At 43.3% G+C, this 22489-nt stretch overlaps 1 protein-coding gene across 2 annotated transcripts in view; it reads left to right on the forward strand.

Moving 5' to 3' along the window:
- The window catches only part of CDH13 (cadherin 13), a 625583-nt gene that overhangs the window by 342113 nt on the left and 260981 nt on the right, over positions 1 to 22489 (forward strand). For both annotated transcript variants that reach the window (XM_053270621.1, XM_053270622.1), the window contains one exon: positions 19440 to 19584. In XM_053270621.1, coding sequence (XP_053126596.1) covers positions 19440 to 19584 — 145 coding nt within the window. The remainder of the gene's footprint in view (positions 1 to 19439; positions 19585 to 22489) is intronic.

Raw genomic sequence — 22489 nt, forward strand, 5'->3', positions numbered from 1 at the left:
CTGGACAAGTTTCTAATGCTAGGATATTATAGAGAACACGTTTGTTTCGTCAGACTCCCTTCAGGGTTCCTTCAGCTATTGAAGGGAAATAATAATAGTTATAATGATCATTATCATCAGCATCACTATCAAAATACTGTATGTGAGAACAAACAAAAAAGTTCTCCAAGTGGTTTGTACAGGAAGAGAGATGAGAAAATGTCTCAGTGTCCCCAAAGGAACATTGGGAGTTGCACACACACACACACACACACACACACACACACAAGCATCCCCCATGCCTCCTTTCACTCTCCCATCCACCAGACTGGACATTTACAGCACAGTATCAGACACTACAGTCATAGGGTCCTTTCTCCCAATCAGGGACCAAGGCAGGAGGGTGTGTGGGCAGCAAGACTGCAGAAGCTTACCTCCCCTGCAGATGACTGGGTCCCAGCTGCCGGATGCACAGATCATGTGCCCAGACAATCTGCTTTTGCTCCAGGCAGTGTGGAGTTGTAGGAGCCGGGATGCATTGTCCCAGCCCCCGGAAAACACACAATGCACCGCGCGGGTGTGTGGTGCATTGTGGGTATCCCCCCCGCCCAGTGATGGGCAGGCACCCCTCAGTGTCTCAGCACTGGCTGAAAGCAGCCAACGCTGACACACAGTCCATTAAACAGGGTTAAGGGAGCACTATGGAGCCGGGCTTCATAGCCAGGTCTGCTGCCAAGGCGCCACCGGGAGCCATTTGGCTCCTGGCAATTCTCATGGGCAACCAAATCCAGGCTTGCCTGCCTTAGCCCTGTCTTGGCTACTCGTGAGAACAGCCTCATAGTATATTATGGTTTTGGCTATCATGGCTATGTGCGGGGGCAGGCGGGGAGGGAATTGACACTTGGACAGAAAAAAATGGTCAGAGTCTCTTGATCTGCAGAAAGTGGTCGACAGATTTGTTTCTGGGTGAGTTCTTAGTGATATGAAAGGAATGGGAGAGGAGATCCTCTCCCTCCCTCCCTTTTTATCATCAACTTATCTGTCTATTTCTATTCAAGTCTTTCTATTCAATGATTCTATTACATCATTCTATTCAATGATGTAATGTCTATCTTGTCACAACAGTCTCTCAGTCAACTTGAGACTGCATGTTGCATCTCCTCTCCTCAGCTAGACTTCGACTCTCCCTCCTCCATGAAATGCTACCACTAGAGCTCAGAAGAAGCTCTTAAATGGGGGGATGCAAACTTTTGCCCCTCCTTTCCCTTATTGCATTTATTTTTGTTAGTTGTAACTGGAATCCTTTACTTAATGGCTCATTTGAAATCACATTCATTTTGGAATGAGAGTAGTCCATTTTTATTACCAACATTAATTCCTCAAAGGATCTTACCTGTAGGGCAGCAGAGTGGCAGCCTTTTCTTTCTCTTTCCCCCAACCATTTAAATTTTAGAGGAATGGCAGAGCTTCTTTTATGGATGCCTTCTTCTAACATCCCATACTTTCCTGGATGCAATGTGTTTGCAGGGCACTGTGGGGATAAAATATTCTTCATCCTCTTCACTATGAACCACAGTGCCCATTGAGATCATCTGGAGAGGTTCGCCTGCAGTTACCACTGGCTTGTCTGGTGGCTACTCAGGGACAGGCCTTCTCCATTGCTGCCCCGAGGCTTTGGAACAAACTTCCTGCTGAAATAAGAGCCTCCCCATCTCTTTCCTCTTTTAAAAGGGCAGTCAAGATGCATTTGTTCACCCAGAGAACTTGTGTTTGGGACGGTATAGAAATGTAATGGATAGATAGATAGATAGATAGATAGATAGATAGATAGATAGATAGATAGATAGATAGATAGATAGACAGACCTCAGCTGGACGAGACTCCTATGATCACCATGCTCATGATTTCCACATAGAGATATGCTCCAGATCCCTGCATGTGACTATTGAATGGTTCCCGTCCCACCTCTCAGTGGTCTATTTATTCCACGGTTGAGGTAACAGGAATGGGGTTTAGTGCTGAAACACAAAGCCTAGCACCAAATGCATGGAGGGAAACAGAAGCCACATCATGTCCAGGGTTGGCACTAGATTGGCATCACCTCATCGGCCAAGAAGTGCAGAACTCTTGTTTTAACTTGAGCTGTTCAGGCTGCACATTCCCTGGGTCAAATGGCCAGCTTACGCAGATGACCAGTGAATGACTAGCCCATTCTGGTTTGGGGATCAGGTAGGAGAGCGGGGAGAGCTGAGGAACTCAGAGCCCACCTGATACCACCCTCTCTATTTTCCAGACACACACACACACACACACACACACACACACACACACACACACACACACCAAGAACTGGTACCCTAGGCAACTTCATAGGTCTGCCAAGTGGTCCTGATTGTGTCGCATAAGCAATATTTTCTAAGCACCATTTTTAACTGCTGAGTTAGGAATATGAGCTCACACTCCTGTCTTAGCTGCTGTTGTCTGAGCAGTAGCTGTTTCAAGAATTGGTATGTGCACGATCAACACTAATTACTCTGTGTAAGATGTGACATTCTATCAAACGCATAATTTGCTTTTTCTTAATTAAAAAAAAACCACATAGCACCTGCTTATTCAGCGGAGATGTGTTTATCTCTGGGGAAGGAACTTATGCAGCATAACTAGTCAAGATGGACTTAATGGGGGCATTTTCAGATTGAAATTTGGGGGCACAGACAGGCAGGTGAAACTATCGCCACCAAATTAGTTTCAGTCAGAGCTGGCAAACCTCAATGCACGACTCACAAAAAAGAATCAAACTCATGCTGTTGGTGGGTTCTCTTTCTCTTATGTCAGATGTCAAACTGTTACCCAAATTGCGCTTGCTCATCACTGAGTGGTCCTACTCTTCAATCTGTCTATGTAGCAAATGGACAAGGAAGCCCATCCTGGTTTTGCTGGTGCGTGAGAACCCCTGGGAGTTGCAGCAAACCCTCTTAGGGAGCCTGCCACTTAGGTCGAGTACTGGCCATGAGGGCACTCAGAAACCAAACTAATTGATGGTGTGTGGTGCTGCACGGGTAACCTCCTGGCCTAGGAGAATCCCTATAATGCAAGACGCACTTGCACGGTGCATTATATGAGTTCCAGGGGCTGAGAAGACTCATCCCAGCCCCTAATCCTCCACACGGCCCACAGTAGCTGGCAATCATCTGGGCGGATGATCCACCCAACCACAAAAGGGCCCTCAGTCATCTGCCGGGGAGGAAAGCATTTCAGGGCTTCTTCTGCTGCAGGTTGGAGCCCCGTCTCCGTGATTGTGAGAACGTGCTCCGGGTCTTGTCAGTATGAGGCAAATTGCCAGCAGGGCAAGATTAATCCCACTGCGGAAGGTCAGGAATTAGTATTTCCCCATATTGTCTTTAACTGTTTTCAACGAGGGAAGGCAGAGGAAGTAGCTGCTGGTTCTCTACCAGTGTTTCCCCCCCCCCCCCATTAAAACAGCAACACACCATGAGCTCACAGATTCCTCTGCGCAAGTATGCATAACAACAATCGTTTTGCTTTTGACCCAAGCCATCCACTTCCACTTTTCACAAAAAGGCAAGAGAGTTCAGTAGTGCCAGAGTTCTCAACATGGAATAGCAGGCTGGAAATAATCTTCCCCCCTGCCCTTCCGCCCTGACACTTGGTGATTGGATTAAATCTCATCCTCTATTCAAGAAACCTTTCATCTGTATATGTAATATTAATAGGAGTGATGTTGACATGTCACTGTAATTCTTCAAAATCTTTCATGGATAGAATTGCCTAAAATATGGAACTTACTTTCAAATAAGCAGGCTTAGGTTTGTAGCAAAATATATTTTGTGGCAGACCTAAGCACGTGTAGGCTGGGTCCTCGCAGTCATGGCAATTCTGTGTTATTCTGGAGCTCTTCATTGATGCTTCTTCAGGTGCCGCATTTTCAGGATTTTGGTCAGTGGGACATAAATTAGTCATGTCTCATTTATGACATCCGTGCTTAATCATGACTAACTTTGTCTGTATCCTACTCACTGTGCTATGTTTTTAATATTTACTTTAAAAGATTGTCTTAAAGGTATCTCAAGTCTCATAAGTATTTCTGAGATGCAAAAGAACGCTATGCTCAGGCAGAAAGGAGAAAAGTGTGTTTGCCCATAATCTCAAGCGTGGAAGGGTAGGAATGAGCATATTAATTGATGGGGAGGGGACACCTTCATTTCGTTTGTAAGGCTCTTTGAAAAGACAAATTATTTTATACATCAGCTATGCATTCAGACTGACAGATGAGATTAATATGCTTCTTAAATTACCATTACCAGGGGTCAATTAATAAGTGAACCAACCTTGTGAATGTCATTCCAAGGGGGCAGTAATAATGGTCCATAATGGTCCCTGTCAAGTAACGGAAATTTGAGGAAATGAGAGTGCTGTCAAATAAATGGCAATCCAGGATAGACCTACTAATCACACTCGCTGTAAGGTAAATGAGGTATTTTGTGTGTGTTTGTTAGCAGAAATGTTGAAATAATATGGAAGCATTGAAATAATATGGTGCTGAATTAAGACTTGGGAAGGAAAGATAAATTGAGGGAATAAATATCTAGAGCTGTTTTTGGAATCTTACCTGGCAGCTTATCTTGATGCCATGTGCTCCTTTGCTGTGGAGCTCCCACTCCGCCCAGGGCATCAAAACCAGCTTGGGAACATCTGAGAAAGTTTTGTTTCAGTTATCATCTCTTTTTGCTCTTTTTGAAAATCTTTGGGTGTGTGGCCCAAGGAAGACCCTCCAAATGTCCCTCAAAACCTGTTTGTGTGGAGAATCTGGTAGCAACGTAGGGCTGTGTAGACGGTTTCCTTCACTTTGGGAAAAGATACTCATCAAAACTGTTCCTTTTCTTTTAAATTCTTCATATTTTGCCAAAGGAGGAACCTTCAAAGTCATCTTGACATTTTGCATTAAATAAATTTTATGTAGACTCTAATCATTGTTTTTTGTTACTGGTCTTGTTTAGGATACCTAAAAAAGGTAATAAGGGTGGGATTAAAAAAACCTCCTCTTTCTTCTTAATTTCATTCCACTTTGGAGCCTTTGCTCAGGTTCTTTTTCATGATCCACCAATCTTTGCACAGTTAGTTCTGCAATTCACACATTGCAAACTTGAATCCAGATTCTTCTCACTTCAAGTTATTTTCCTGGTTTAACATCTCTCTTCGCAACCTGGCTTTAGTGTTCCTTCACACCTTGAATCACTCAGGATCCTGTAGCCAATTTTCTTCTCAGTTATTTCAGTTAAGGCCTCTGCCAATTTCCCCTCAAAAATTCACAGCCATGGGGATGAATGTAATAACAAATATACTGTTCTTTTATTGTAGGAACTGAAGAGTAATGATACTATCTTTTCAGTTCTCTTTCCAACTCCCTCCACCTGAGAATGAACTGTCACCTTCAATTTTCCTTACACTCTTTCTCTTCAGAGTTAATTGTGTGGTTGCTCCAGACAACCTCAAAGACCGAGTTTTCTGGTCCTCATTTAAACTTTTGAGCTTAGTTTTGACCAATTAGTTTAGCTTTCTACTTAAAAACAGGCATTTAAAACCATGTGGAATCTGACATATCCATGGATGGATGCATGTGCCCAATATAAGTTACCTGTCTTAGTAAAGATTATCCAAAGTTACAATTCTCATTGTTGCTAGGCTTGATCTTGGAATTGTTTATGATATACCTGTACTCCTTATGGGAATTCAGGAGGATTCACTCATGTTCCACATTTGAATCTACCTGCTTCTCTTGAGTTCTGTGAGGTATAATGAGGCACCTTTTAGAGTGGTCTTTCTTTCTTTCTTTCTTTCTTTCTTTCTTTCTTTCTTTCTTTCTTTCTTTCTTTGATTCATGTTCTGCCCTTCCAAAAATGGCTCAGGGTGGTCCTTTAGCAGGAGGAGAGCAGCTGGCCCTATCCACCCCCAGCCTAGCTTCCCTCCATGGCTGCTGTTGGTGTCTACTTTATGTTTCTTATTTATTTGTTTTTATTTTCTATGTAAACCACTTTGGAAACTTTTATTGAAAAGCAGTATATAAATATTAGTAGCAGTAACAGTATACGGGGATGAAGCCAACCATTTGAAACTCTATTATGTTGACAAAATGATGGGAGTTGTAATTCAGCCAATGTCTGGGGATCTAACATTGGACGTTGTTGAATATTTCTTAATGGACTACAAAATGAGTAGAGATTATCACCATGATGAAATCTGGCCAACTTTTTATTAGAAGCTATTTTGTGGAAGTTGATGATGAAACTGTAGTGCAGGAAAAGAAATAAACCTAAGGTGCTTAATAGACCATTTTCCAGCCAGAGGAGCCTGTTCACCCTCAATACATTTTTGTTGAGTGTATTGCCTTAAATAAATTTGTTACATTTAGTTAATTCCTTATTCGATGCCATTTGCCTGCTGTCAAATCCCATTTTAAGGAGCATTGTCTAGCAATGGGTTCATCAGAACACCACAAGATTTAAAAAATTATAGATGTGAAGCCTTCAAGGCAATTTGTGTAGGCTTTTCATTGTCCCCACCCCCGGCAGAAACCTAAAATGAACAGATGCATGATATTGTCACAGGTTTGTCATACATAAACCTTTCAGCTGCTTGGGAATTTGTGTAGGTATGTTAGCATACCTGGCTTTAGGGATAACTGCGACTGTTAGCACCAAAGAATCCAATACATCATTGGCATGAAACAGAACTAAACAAATGTTAAATAATAGTTGCTTCTTGCATTGCTGTCTTTCACACCTCATATGAATGTATGAAAACACCTTATGCTGTGTGATGATTAGTCCATCTAGGCTAGTCCATTATTGTCTTATTCTAACTGGCAAGAAATGGATTTTGTGTTTTGTTTCAAGCTCGAAATGAAACGCAAATGGTCGCTATATTTCATTGAAGCAGCGGTTGACCTGGCTGTTCCAACCAAACAAAACATGGAATGTTTTGAGTGTTTTGACCATAGGGGTCAAGGGGGAAACTAGAAGCACCCCATTGTTCCCCATGGGTAGCTCTTAGGGGGACCAGATTGGGTTGAGTGGTGTCCTATTGAGGTTTGGAGAATAGGTTAAAAATTTGTCCAAAATCATCTGCTTGCCCATTTATTTTGTGGGTTGGGTTGTAGGTAGCACCCATCATGGCCCACCACCCAACCCACTTTGGTGTCCCTAGGAGCTACCCATGGGGAACAAAAGAGTATTTGGAGTTTCCCCCATTCCCAGCCAGAACAAGCTGTATTCACAGAGTGCACACAAGTTTTGCATTGCAATTTAGTCCAGCATCATGTTTCCCACAGTGGCCCACCAGATGCCTCTGAGAAGCCCACAGGCAAGAGGTGAGGGCATGCCCTCTCTCCTGCTGTTGCTCCCCTGCAACTGGGATTCAGAGGCATCTTGCCGCTCAGACTGGAGGTGGACCACAGCCACCAGACTAGTAGCCATTGATAGACCTGGCTATTAATCTAAACCCTTTTTAAAGCCATCTAGGCTGATGGCTGTCACCACATGTTGTGGCAGAGAATTCCATAGGTTAATTATGCAGTGTGTGTAAAAGTATTTCCTTTTGTCAGTCCTAAATTTCTTGGCAATGAGTTTCATGGGATGACCCCTGGTTCTAGTGTTATGAGAGATGGAGGGGAAAAAAATCTTCCTATCGACTTTTTCATACCATACACGATTTTATAGACCTCTACCATGTTTCCCCTCAATTGTATTTTTTCTAAACTAAAAAGGCCCAGGTGAACAACAACAACAACATTTATGTACTGCTTTTCAACAAAGATTTCCAAAGCGGTTTACATAGAGAAATAATAAATAAAATGGATTCCTGTCCCCAAAGGGCTCACAATCTAGAAAGAACGTAAGATAGACAGCAGCAACAATCACTGGAGGTACTGTGCTGGGTAGCTTTGCCTTGTACCTACCTACTCAGGTCACATTCTCTGGACCTCACAGACTTGCTTGCTTGATCAGGGCAGTTGGGGAGTTCTCCCTCAAGAAGAGCCAAGTCTGACATTTATCGCTAGAAGCATTTGGTGCTTGCAAATAAAATACTCAAGATATCTGAATTATTGCATTTGTCAACAAGGTAATATATAGCATATGCATTCCTCTGCTCATATTACGGTGAAGTATTGCTTGTTTCAGACTGCATGCCTTATTGGGTACTACTGTACCTGTCTGGAATATAGATATTGGTTTGGACTTCTCAAACATTGGAGAGAGTGGGGTGTGAGTATGTGTTTGTGTGTTTAAAAAAAAATCAATTTTTAAGGAATTTATTCCTAACCTGTTTACCCAGTAGATGGTGAATCTATTTACTGTCAACTGTGATGAGTGCTCATTTATATCAGACTTTTTCCCAAGTAGCATTTCTGCGTGGAACCGCTCAACTCTGTCAAATAATGTTTATGGTGCTTCTGATTTTGAAGCTCAGGCATCAAAATGTAGCTCCCGACTGTTGCTCAATTTATTTTCTGTTTTGTTGTAAACCGGTGGGTTTCTCAATGGCAATGGGCGATGAATGCAAAACTTCTTGGGATGAGAGCCCTCCTTCTCCGTTATCTCCCTGCAATGTTGTGGGCCATTTGGCCTTATGCCGTTTTCAGCCTGACGGCCTAGTGATGTGCAAGCTCGCCCAGCCTTGGCAAGGAAGGAGGAGGAGGAGGGGTGGTCTAGTGGTAGCGAGCATAAATTGTCCCATTTGCTAAGCAGGGCCTGCCCTGGTTTGGATTTGGATGGGTTACACGGAATGCTGTCTGTTGTAAGGCCTTCCCCATAGGGGATGGGGCTGTAACTCAAGTGGAAGAGCATCTGCTTGCATGCAGAAGGTCCCAGGTTCCATCCCTGGCAGCATCTCCAGGTAGGGCTGGGAGAGACTCCGGCCTGAAACCTTGGAAAGCCGCTGCCAGTCAGTGTAGACAGTTCTGAGCTAGATGAAACGAGGATCTGACTTGGTATAAGGCAGCTTCTTTTGTACATATGACATGGATTGGCTGGGATTAATACTAGTTATCCCTCCTCTTTAAATTTTTTTAAAAAAAGAGTGGGGGGGAGGATTTCTCCGCTTAAACTAACCAGTTCTAAACTAACTTGGTGACCCCTGCTAAACTCAGCAAAGAGGCACCTTGCTAAAGGGGTGGTTCTCTTTATTGAGCAGGGGGAGAGCAACTGGCCCTCTCCAGCCCCAGCACAGCATCCCTCCAGTGGCTGTTGATGGTGTCTACCTTGTGTTTCTTTTCAGATGGTGAGCCCTTGAGGGACAGGTTCTGTCTTATTTATGTTTTTATTTTTCTGTGTAAACCATGTTGAGAACGTGGGTTGAAGAGCGGTATATAAATAGTAGTAGTAGTAGTTGTTGTTATAGTAGTAGTAGTTGTAGTAAAATGATCCAGCCCTTAAGCTGCATACTTATTTGATGGGTGTTCATGGGACTCACTCCCAAGGGATGTTGCATAAAATTAGGAGCACGTGACACTATCGTGTATTGAATCAGACCGTTGCTCCATCTAGGACAGTATGTTGTCCACACTGTTGCCTTCCGGAAGATGTTGACCTACAACCAGAGGTGCACCTAGGTAATTTTGGAGCGTGTACATAAAGGCCTTTGGGGCCTCCCCTCACACTGCTGCTTCATTTTTTCACACATAGGTTATTGAGGGCACAAACCACACCATCCAGGAGAGACTAAAGACGATTTGGGGGGCCCCAGAGGGTGTGGAAGCCCTGAACTTTGGCCCTGAAGTCCAGGGCAAAGAGTGCCTCTGCCTACAACTCCCATCTTCCCTAGTTACCAGCTGTTGCGATTGGGGATGCTAGGAGTTGTGGGCCAACAGCAGCTGGAGGACCACAGTTTCAGAGATCTGGTTGGCACTGATTGGCAGCAGATCTCCAGACAAGAGAGATCAGAGCCTGAACCCTTCTACATACAAAACAGGTGTTCCTCCATTGAGCTATATTCCTCCCTATAGATCACTTTCAAATTTAATGGGTATTCTATATTAAATGTACCTGTATTTACCCTGATAGACGATGACCCTGAACTTCAGGCAACTCCCTGTACCTGTATGTACCTGTATTTGTACCTGTATTTACCCCAATAGACGATGACCTGTATTAACCCAATAGACAATGACCCTGAACTTCAGGCAACCCCCTAAACACAGCTATAACCTGTATTTCACCTCTATTTTTAAATACAGGTTATAGCTGTGTTTACCCAGAAGGAAAGGCACTCTGAATTTAAGATACACACACACACACACACACACACACACACACACTCCCGCAGTTCCTAACATCAAAGGACCTGAGTCTTCGAAACAAGTAAATATAGTACTGGGAGAGGAGTAATGTTGTGTTTACATATTTTTGCCTATCCTGAGTCTTTGAAATAAGTTGGAAATGGGGAAAATTCATTTCTCGAATGTACTTCTGCCAGCCAGTTTAAACAGCACTGTGCAGTTTGAGACCATCTTCTGTTCCTCCTTCATGTGCTGATGATTTTCCTAAGGTCACCTGAGAATGAGTTTAAAAATACCTTCTGTGCACCAAATCGAAACTCCAGAGTTGTATAGAAATGAATAATCATATCAGCTGCTTGATTTCTGTTCTTGATCATGCTGCTTTTTTTTTTTTTTAAGAAGTTCCATTTGCCTGTACTGTTGCATTTTTAATTATCTGTTGCATCGTGGTAACTCCGTCAGTAACTGCAATATGAATGTCTTATAAGATATACTTTCCTTTTTCTTATGTAGTTTTAGTTTGTTTTGGAGTGGGTTTTCTTCTCTTCTGTTTATCTCTTAAATCTGCTCGCCTCCAGTACAGTATGAGGAAGAGACCTGGAGTGCGATTTCTCTGACAGATTTACCATCCTGATGGCACATTTCACAGCAGCAGTAGTTTTACTGTGCCATGATATGGAAATTCATTTGTTTTTCACAATGGGGTGTTCTGCAGGTATCATTTGTTAACCAAACAAAATGGGGGAAATCCCTGCTGCTTACTCTTTGCAAAGTTTATATAACCCCAGCTTATGCAAAAAGCACACAATTGCCAAACGTGTATGTGGGGGCAGAATCATAAGGGCAGGAGGATTGCTGGTTTTGCAGCAGTGAGCATGAATTGTCCACTTGCTAAATAAGATCCATCTTGGTTGTTTTTTTTTTATTATTATTATTATTATTATTATTATTATTATTATTAAATTCAATTTCTATACTGCCCTTCCAAAAATGGCTCAGGGCGGTTTACACAGAGAAATAATAAATAAATAAATAAGATGGCTCCCTATCCCCAAAGGGCTCAAATTTTAAAAAGAAACACAAGATAGACACCAGCAACAGTCACTGTGCTGGGGGTGGATAGGGCCAGTTACTCTCCCCCTGCTAAATAAAGAGAATCACCACAGTTTGCATTTGGATGGCTGACGACTACATGTGAGCACTGTAAGATATTCACCCTAGGGGATGGAATTGTAGCTCAGTAGAAGAGCATTTGTATGCTTGCATACAGAAGGTCCCAGGTTCACTCCCTGGCAGCATCTCCAGGTAGGGCTGGGAAAGACTCCTGTCCCAAACCTTGGAGAGCTGCTGCTGGTCAGTGTAGATGATATTGAGCTAGATGGACCAAGAGCCTGACTCAGTGTATGGCAGCTTCTGTGTTCCATGACCTACATGGGTTCAGCGGATGGTGAGCATAGATCTTGTGCTCATACAACTGCATCAATCAGACCTCCCCCTTGCACATTGAAACTTACATGTGCACATTATTTGTGCTTGCTCTGTTTATACCTTCTGCAGAAAAACATGGGGGTTAGGGCAGGAGGTGCCATCTTGCTCCGCCCACCGCATGATCAGGGAATGTGTGAAGAGGGCTAGAATGTTCCTTTTCAGTAGTACCCTTTGAGAGCTAAGAGCATATAAATGATCTTTAAATTCCAAGAGAAATATTTACATTCTGAGTCTTAATGTCTTCCATAGGTTTAAGGTGACCTCCTGCCATTTTGAATCCGGTAGGGTCCCCCCTATTCTTACCAGATCCCCCTTTGCAAGCAAAACCAAACGGGCTGAACCAGGCCAAATCGGTTTGATCTGAACTGGGCCTGGCTCAGCACAAACAATGACTGGCCCTCGCTTTTGGGGAGGTGGTCTGGTTCGGGCTCAAACTGGCCAAACCAGTTCTGCATATCACTACCCACATTGGTGGGGACGTCCTTGATCTAAACTCCAACCCAGGTGCTATATGCTAGAGTCATCCCTTGCTGACCTGACCAATCAGTACCTCTTTCAGTCTGTGTACCACTTTTAATGGCTGTCATCACCAATAGCAGTCCGCCATTTTGCATGCCTAGGAATTCTCTCTGCATCCAGAGACAGAGTACCATGAGCTAAGACAAGGCAGCAATTGTGTATGGGTCTCATGAAAAACAATGACGAGGAGAGAAGGCAGATGTGACCTAACAGGCACAATTCACTTCCAAGTTCTTCTGCACATCTCCCATTGAGTAATCAAACTCTTCATCATCAATGTCTTGTGCACTGCAAAAACCACTACCAGCAGGGAAACAGTACTGATGTCATCCTGTGAATGGTTGCATCAAGATTCTGTTCCTGTGGTGTTTTACGGGTGCACTCATGCGCAACTGCACCTAGGCATTGAGTGCCAGTTGCTAAGAGAGCAACAGTGGTGGGCGGAAGGGGGGTTGCCAGAGGCATCTGATTGGCCACTATGGGAAACAGGATGTTGAGCTAAATGGAATGCTGGTCTGACCCAGCAGGGCAGAGTTCCTATGTTCTCATGCCAACCCTACCTTGTGTTATTTAATGTCACCACAGATGAATCTATTGACCTGGACATGGGCTCCATGATGGCCAATAAATTATGAAACGCAATTCCGGGTGTGGTGCTAATCAGAGAGTATATCTGAGGTGATTTCAAAGTCCTATCTTATCTCACTGGAAAAAAAGAAAATGTAATAAGAGCATCCTTTGAAGGTTTACTGCATAGGCATACTCCTACAGCCACCTGAGGACTTTGGGGTGGAAAAGTCTTTGAAATCTCCCAGGCGGAAACCACTTAGCCATTCATTGAGCTAATTTGGGACTCATTGGCAAACACATCATTTCTTTGCCAATTAATGCACAAAGGTGGCCCAGTTCCCAAGATTTTTTATTTTTTATTTTTGCGACAGAAAACAGATAATTAGAAATGCCAGAGCATGCTAGCCTGCCTGTTTTGCTTGGAAACCATCTGCATATGCTACCTTCCTTGAAATCTGTGCATTTCTCCAGTTCCTCATTAACAAAATCAAATCAAATATAGTAATCAATGTGTGGCTTGCTCTCAGTTGGATCAGCTAAAATGCTGAGCTCCTTCCTCCCATACATGGACCTATGGGGAGAAGGAGAAAAGGTAAATTAGCTGTATTTTGTTCTCCCTTAATCTGTTTCAAGATCCTGGTATCAATAAATTCTTGTGGAAATATGTCACAGGGGCCCCATACTGGCAAAACAACCGGGCATAATAGGAAATTCAATTGAGCCGACAGTAGACAAAATCAGTAGATGCTCATTTATTTGAAGGCAACAAGCAAAGGAGAGAAACAATACAGCTTTCTTGCATTTTTGTAAGCATTATAAAACTTTCTTGCATTTTTGGTAAGCTTAAGGCCAGGCAGAGAGAAGAAAAAGAACATTGGAAATTGGTGCTCTTCAGTCTTTTCAACTTTTATCATACTTGGATAGCATCAAGCATTAACCATGAGCATGGGGAGGGAGTTGAAATGTACTCTTTACCTTTAGAGGCATTAGCAAACACAGTTCTCAGAGTTTTATTTTTCAGTTGTGTTTATCATGAGGACTACAAAAAATGTTCATTTTAACAGCAAAAAGAAAGCCAAGTTTGGGAGGAATTCCCAAAGCTTCATGAGATGTTTGACTGACAAGATAAGTTATCCATGATACTGTGGCAGCCATGCAGATTTCTACTCATCCTTGTACATGAATTTTGAATATACCTTTGGTCGGGGCGGGGGGGAAGCAAAGGGACTGACAAGTAGAGAAATATTGGCTTCATTCATCACCACGAAATAGTCATTTGAATTTCTCCCCGTACAGCATTCCTGTGACTGGCCAAAGCCTGGTACCCTGGAGGAACTGAAATCTTTCTGAAATAAGAATAGCACATACAAATGTACTCGTACAATGTGTGATCATAGGAGACAAAAAAAGAAGAAAACTTCATTCTGATAATTCTCTAGTGCTTAACATTTGCCTGCAATAATATCTCCCCAGCCAAACATGTAAGAGATAAAAACACGCTTAATAAAAAGAGGTTTCTGTCTAAAAATAAGACACTTGTTCAGTCTCTCCTGTGCATTGCAGAGCAGAGGGAAAGCAAAGACGAATTTTTAATATCCTCTTCAATCAGCACTGGCACTCACAGCAACAACTTATCAGATGTTGAGGATATCACACACACACACACACACACACACACACACACACACACCTCCTTGCATGTTTTGAACTGCCATTTCTTGAATTGTTAAGAAGTTCACATGAGATGTCCACTTGTCTACACATGATCATTCATTCATTCATTGCATGTAAATCCCATCCTTTATCAAGCTCATGGTAGCATGCATAGTTCCTCTCCTCTTTTGTCCCCACAACACCCCTGTGAGTTTGGTTAGGTTGGGAGATAGTGAGGTCACTCACACAATCGAAAACTGTGTTCTACCCAGGTTTGAGAGCTGTGTGTGCTCCCAAATTTCAGTTGTGTGGAAGCAAGGTAGAAGAAAAGCTATCCAGATGCCCCTGGAAACCCACAGGCAAGGCTTGAGGGTGACAGACCTCACCTGCAACTGCTTCCCAGTAGCTGGTATTCTGCGTCTTTGGAGACTGAGTTTCCATTTAGTTAGCATGGCTTATAGTCATGACCATTAGACATCTCCTCTTCCATGGGAACATAGAAAGCTGCCTTATAGTGAGTTAGACCAATGGTCCATCTAGCTCTGTATTGTCTACACAGATTGGCAGCTGGTCTTCAAGGTTTCAGGCAGAAGTCTTTCTCAGACTGGAGAAGCTGCCAGGGCTTGAACCTGGGACCTTCTGCATGCAAAGCAGATGCTCTGCCCCTAAGCTTACATCCCCACCCCCTAATTTGTATCAACTCCTTTTAATGCTTTTTAAGCCCACAGCCATCATCACAGCATCTTATGGCAGCCAATTCCATCAAGTTAAATTGGAGAAAAGGGTAAGCCAGAGGGGCAATTTTAGCCCCTTTTCCCCACCCCAAACCTCCTGAAAACTGAGCACAAGGCTCAACAGTAGTCTGAGCTTCTGCTTTCAAAACTGGGGCCTGGTAACTACTTTTAGACTACTTTTATTTTAGACTGTGAGCCCTTTGGGGACAGGGATCCATCTTGTTAATTTATTATTATTTTCTGTATGTAAAACACTTCAGGAACTTTTGTTGAAAAGCGGTATATACTTTGTTTGTTTGTTTGTTTGTTTGATTGATTGATTGATTGACTTATCCTCAGTGGCTCCTTCTCACAACCTGCCAGATCTGGGAGCCATGAGACCTCTTATCTTGTCTTGAGGTCATCAACAGCTAGGCCGTTGTTAGGTCTGTGGGCTGGCATTGTAACATCACACGGTTAAGCGATCTCTTTTGAAGAGTTTCCTTGTGATTCTAGCTTGTGCCTCGCGCTGGGCATCCTCTGATTTGGAATGCAGATTACAAATTCTGTTTCCAGAACATTGTCCGCTGAAGCTTGGTTGCCATTCAGCCTCCACACACTGGAATATAACAGGGTTGTGCCAAGAAGAAACAGAGCTGGGGTTATATCACCGGCTCTTGAATGATGGCCTGAGACCACTTTGTTGTACTACCTGTAACTTTGGTCTTGTTTGAGTATTTTAAGTTCTAAAATGTCTTGAATGCCAAGACTCAAAGGCAATATCTAAAGTGTGTGTGTGTGTGTGTGTGTGTGTGTGTGTGTGTGTGTACACACAGCTAGCTTTCTCCTAGTCCAAGGGGGAAGAGGGAGGATAATAATCCAGGGGTCCATAGCTCAGGTGTAGTGGACTACTCTGGAGGAGCAATCCAAATGCACTCCAGAGATGGGCATTTGCCCTCCCTTCCCCACCACAGGAGACAGAGTGAGCCATCAGGGGGTCTGAGAGTGCTCCAGCTCATTTGTTTATTCAGTTAATCTATTCCTTCTCAGTGTGCCTGATATTTATGAGTTATTTATAGGTTTGCAATGAACCCTAGTGGGAGAGAATTAGGTCGGAATTCTAATTCCTTTGTTAAGATGGATGGCTTATTATCTCATTCCACTGTGATACATTATGCCTGTGTGGGCACTTGGCTATGCAAGGCTGGAGTTTGATATTTATGTTTTGCAGAGACTATTTGATCCCCTATGTTACTAAAGGGGCCCCTCGCCTAGCTACGACTCATTTCATGTGGGCATAGATATGCAACCCTTGCCTTAAATTGGATGTACTTTGTGATGTAGGTTATAGCTCTACAAGTGAACTGGCTCTGGTTTGGGTAGTGGTTCCCGTTTAACTGAACATAGGAAGCAGCCCGATCATGAGTCAGATGATTCTTCCATCTAGCCCTGATGGATCAAAGTGTTTATTTTGATTTCCTGATGCCTCTGTGACTTTGGAACCTCAAGGAGATGAATGCTACCTTACACATCTGTTTTGTACAAACAGGTCACGGGTGACCCTATACATGACAAAGAAAATACCCAGGAAATGAATATTTGAGTGGTGCGGCCTTATATTGAGTCCATCTCGGTGGTAGCTCAGTGGTAGAGCATCTGAACATAAGAACAGCCCTGCTGGATCAGGCCCAAGGCCCATCTGGTCCAGCATCCTGTATCACACAGTGGCCTACCACTGTGGGCCAATGCTCTGCATGCAGAAGGTCCCAGGTTCAATCCCTGGCAGCATCTCCAGGTAGGGTTGGCAAAGACTCCTGCCTAACACGCCCCACCCCGGAGAACCACTGTCGGTCTGAGTAGACAGTACTGAAGTCAAAGGGCGGCAGCTTCCTACCTACTCTGCCAATGCAGACACTGTCTGAAATCCCTTTAACTAGCCTTAGTGGCCTTTCTCAAGTAAAGATCTTGAGCCACCCCTGGTGTGCTACTAAGGTGAAATAAATCTATGCATCAGACTCTCTGGCTAGAATAGCATCTTATGAAAATACAAGAGGACCAGTAAATCTGCACATCTCCAGAGGGTAGTGGCTGTGTTAGTGTCTTGTGATTTGCTTCTGAGCCATCCTTCTGCACAAAGCAGCATCACTTGTCTTTACACCGAATCCACAGGAGAAACAGTCAATTCTAACAGCCGCTGAAAAACCCAATTAACTTCCCCCCATTGCAACAAGAGAACAAGCAGGATCTTTTCAGAGGCCCATCAGTGTAGCAATGGTTGAAAAGAACGAACGAACAGAGATTGTTCCTGCTGGGAAAGGAGTTTGGGATTATCAGAAAGATCTGAAAGTGCCCATATTTAGAATTGGTAGAGATGAAGGTTAGACAAAGTTGTATGTACTGTGTTGGGCTGATCCAGAGCTAGCTTATCAAAAGGTATCCCAGGGGGGCTGGTCAGATCAGAATATCAGTAGGCACCTGTTGCCCACTTCCTCAAGCAGTAAGTTCCAGAAGTACAGCACTACTCAGATTCTAGCATACTTTGGAGGAGAGACCAATGGAGGCCTATAGTGCCTTCCTAACATTGGGTTGATTTGCAAACATACAAGCCAAAAATAGATGGTGTTGAAATAGCAGAGCAGTAGCAGGATACAAAAGGGCAATTCCAAGGGTAACAGAATCAGATGTGATACCACTTTTTCAGTTACTATAGCCATAAGCGAGTGCTCTGCTAACCCGGGCTCTACGATCGTGTGCTGCTGCAGCACGGCTCCGCAGCATAGCAACTCATGAGTAGACCCCCAACTGGGAGGCTAAAAAGCAGCCTCCCAGCTCAAGGTTCTCTCCAGCATGCCCTGCGCGCTCACGCAGGGCATGCTGGAACTTCCGGGGGCCACACGGCCCCCACCAGCCACTGCCGGCTCCATAACACAGCTGGCAGTCATGTGGGTGGCCAGTTCGGCTGCCCGGAGCAAACTGACTGATCGTCTGCTAAGCCCGCTCTCCCCGCAAACCCCATTTCGGAGGTTCCCACTGATTGTGGGAACCGCCTCAGTGTCTGAAATGTGAAAACTATGGTAATGGAATCAGAAGTGATGTAAAGAAAAATCTGATTCCATTACTGATTTATTTTGCACATTTCAGACACCATAATATTTAAGGGTTTTGTAAAAATATGAACTTATAGTGGGAGATGTTCTCTTGCCAGATAGCATATCAACTTGAAAATTTGCTTTTGACTCTATTATCTTTGGAATTTCCAAACATTCCCCAGAGAGAAAATCCTGCACCCAAGATGCTACAGCGCTCTCCCCAACTTCTTCATCCTAGCCTACCGAAGCTCAGTCTGTCTGTCTTATTACACAGAAGCTTCCTAAAAATGGCAGTTTCTTTTCACCAACCAGTCACATACCTGGTGTGGAGGTGTGGTAGTGGGGAGGAAGTTCGAGTCCCTTTAATACTCTCACATCGCTCGCTCCCATCAGCAGAAGGATAAGTGTAAACTTACATGCCTTTCCCATTCAATCATTAGCACATCAGGACTGGAAACCCATTACAGTATGTTGTAGAGGACAGTTAATAGGTACAGAGAAAGCTGTCTTATACGAGTCAGACATTGATCTGTCTAACTCAGTACTGTCTGCTCTGACTGGCAGTGGCTCTCTGAGGTTTCAGGCAGGAGTCTTTCCCAGACCTACCTGGAGATGCTACCAGGATGCATGCAAAGCAGATGCTTTAGCTGATCTTCTGCCCAGTTGTGTTTGCAACAATTCCCTTCCTTTTTCCCTGCTATTTTTGCATTTCATTGTTTGGCTATGGACTATCTTGTCATTTATTTTGTGGTTCACTATGTTCCCCTTAAGTGTAATTATGCTTGAAGAAGAGAGAGAGAAAAAGACTTACTCTAAGCAAATATTCACTTCATTAGTATCAAATTGTGTTTCCCATTTCCCACCCCCACCCCACTCCCTTCATTGCATCCTCTAGCAAATTTGGCAGTTCAGTTGCAAACTGCCCAATGGGGATCTCAGTGTGAACTCTGTTCTTTTGTTTCTATTGCTTATGCTCACAACCATCCCTCCTTTAGCAGACAGCTCAGTCATCTCAAGCACTAATCTTGCCGAGAGCTTGTCATGGCAAAATTGCTGATGTCAACTGTTCTGCTTCCTTGTTTGATATCTTGATAACAATCTAACTTGTATTACTTTCTCTTACTCTTTCCTTAGCTACAAGTGGAGATCACCGATGTCAGTGGCAAAAGCATAGAAGGCCCAGTTCCCCTAGACATCATCATCATTGACCAGAACGACAACAGACCCATTTTCCGAGAAGGACCGTACATTGGGCATGTTATGGAAGGATCTCCTACAGGTAAGTTGACTTTAGACATGCTACCACTCTTTGTCAAATCCTTCCTGCCAATTTGGGCATGTCGATCATATTGGGGAACCATCTTCATTGGTTGATCAAGATGGGCTTGATTCATTGACATCATCCTAAGCATAAGGTGTGATGGAATGGCACACATCTCCAAGGGATAAAGAGTTCAATATCTGTAAATCCTAGAAAATGCCAGCTTTTGAAGAAATATTGGGATGCTGTCAATACGATTCTAAAACTCGTGAATTTTGGTACTAGAAAGCTCTTTCGCTCCTTGCTTGCTTATTCTTTGAACTGTTAAATGTAGTTGATGTGTTTATCATATAGGAATTGTACAATTCAGATAATTGCTTTTAAAAATATGGCTGCTTAATGGGAATTATCTGGTGGAGGCATGTTTGCTAGTGAAGAGATGCAGTTGTAAGGGTGATGAGCGATGCTGGCCACTTCTTTTGCCACCTAGGAAGACTACATCTGGACTCTGCTTTTCAGGGAGTGACTGCTCCCGAATGAAAAGTGTCTGGCATCTTATTTCCTAGTGGGCGAGGGGGAAGCAAAAATATTAATCACTGGAGCACACTAGATGCAAGGTAGTGTGGTGAGATCCCAAGAGCATTTTCAAGAACCTTGAGAAATGTGGTTTTTTTAAAAAAATCTGTTGCAGAAATAGACCTAGAAGCGATTATTATAATCTGGACTATTATCGTCTGGAAGGACACAGGCCATGAACTTCATGAGACTGTACAACTGCAGAATGCATGTTGTAGATCGATTGTTTGAAGGCATCTCCATGTTGGACCCACTTAGGGTGGGGGGGGGATTTGAAGTCTAGCTCAGGGGTGGGCAGAAGGTTGATAAAGATCTACTCATTAGTGTCTAGGTAATTTGCAGTAGATCAATCATGGTTTTAGACTCCCAATTGTCTAATAAAAGTAACAGCAGTAAGGCTCTCCACCCCTAAATTAGTTTGCTGAAAAAAAGGGAGCTTGGATGGAAACCAGGAATGGATTTTGTGTGGAAGGTGGTTGTGTGAAAGTCTCCTTCAGGCTAAGCTAGGAGTGGATGTGTAAACAGAATGTAACAAACGATATACACTGTACAGCTTGTTCTATTCGTTTCATTTTTAAAGGTTCACAAGAGGTCGGAGCAGTACCCCAGTTTTAAAGAGAGAGGGAATGGATATGCCAGTCATCCCAATGCTTGGCTAAGGGGGTGGAGTAGATAATTGGCTCCACCCTCTGAGCCTCCATTTTGAATCTTACTCCACCCCACTCCAGCCACTACTTTTGAATCCAGTTGGTGGACTTAACAATTCTAATAAAAACCAAAGCAGGTTCTGCAAGCCTGAAGGCTGCCCATACCTGGACTAGCTTTCTCTGATAGCTAGATTTCTCTCATTTCTTGTGTTTGGACAAAGGAGCATTTTGGAACCTGGATAATTATCTCAACCTATGGTCCACATATAGACCATACTTACCTAGAATGACCATCAGACATGCATATCAACAAGAGTGGGTTGCTTGCCTATATCAGTATGTCCCCTATTGAACCGTAATAATTTGGGAGACAATCTCAATCTGCCAGTTCTGGATGGGGTCACACTTTTCCAGAAGGAACAGGTATGCAGTCTGGGGTGCTTCTAGATCCTAATCTCTCCCTGGTGTCCCAGGTCGAGGCAATGGCCAGAGGTGCTTTTTTATCAGCTTTGGTTGATATGCCAGCTGTGTCTGTTTCGCAAGATAAATGACCTCAGAACAGTGGTACATATGCTGGTAACCTCTAGATTTGGCTACTGCAATGCACTCTATATGGGGCTGCCTTTGTACGTAATCCAGAAACTGCAGTTGGTCCAGAATGCTGCAGCCAGGTTAGTCTCTGGGTCATCTTGGGGAGACCATATTACTCCTGTTTTGAAAGAGCTACACTGGCTGCCAATAAGTTTTCGGGCAAAATACAAGGTGCTGGTTTTAACCTAAAACCCCTAAACAGCTTCGGCCCTGGTTATTTAAGAGAATGCCTTCACCATGACCCCCACTGCCCTTTGAGATCATCTGGAGAGATTTGTCTGCAGTTGCCACCAGCTCACCTGGTGGCTACTCAGGGACGGGCCTTCTCCGTTGCCACCCTGAGGCTTTGGAATGTGCTCCCTGTTGAAAGAAGAACCTCCCCATCTCTGACAACCATTTAAAAGGCAGTAAGACACATTTGTTCACCCAGGCTTTCAATTAGATTTACAGTTTTTAATAGTTTTTAACAGTTTTAACATTGTGTTAAATTGTAAGTTGTTTTAATGTTTTAATTCTGTGTTTGGTTTGGTTTGTAAACCGCCCAGAAACATAAGTTTTGAGTGGTTTATAAATTTGTTAATTAGTGATAGTAGTAACAGTAGTAGTAGTAATTAATAATAACAATAAAAAGTTGATGATTTTCAAGACATTGTCAGGATCTGCCTGTGGGCTATGATCGCCTTCTCCAGACTTTAGTATACTGGAAGAAGGTCAAGACAAGAACCATGTGGATTTTTCAGATAAAATATGTGAATAACTTACCTTGATGCCTCCCATCTGTGTTTCAAGGTTGACCAGCATAGCATAGTATTACTTTTTAGTTACTCCTGGCTTATGTTCATTGGCTTGGATCCAAAGGCCCATGAGCAGAAGGAGAAAATGTATTAGCACTGTTCTGTGTGCTCTTTCTTCAGATAGCTGTAGAAGACTTAACTTGTGCTGCACTGCGATATCAGGGCTTGCATTGCAGTATGAGAAGTCTGGTTTCTAAGGAAGATAGAGGTGGTAGCATATAACCTCTAGTAAGTCATATAAAGGTCTTGAAAATAGTGTGTACAAAATCCGGCTCAAATGGACGATGCTCCTTGGCTTTGTAATCATTTTTCAAT

The sequence above is a fragment of the Hemicordylus capensis genome, chromosome 9, assembly GCF_027244095.1.
Source record: "Hemicordylus capensis ecotype Gifberg chromosome 9, rHemCap1.1.pri, whole genome shotgun sequence".
NCBI lineage: Eukaryota > Metazoa > Chordata > Lepidosauria > Squamata > Cordylidae > Hemicordylus > Hemicordylus capensis.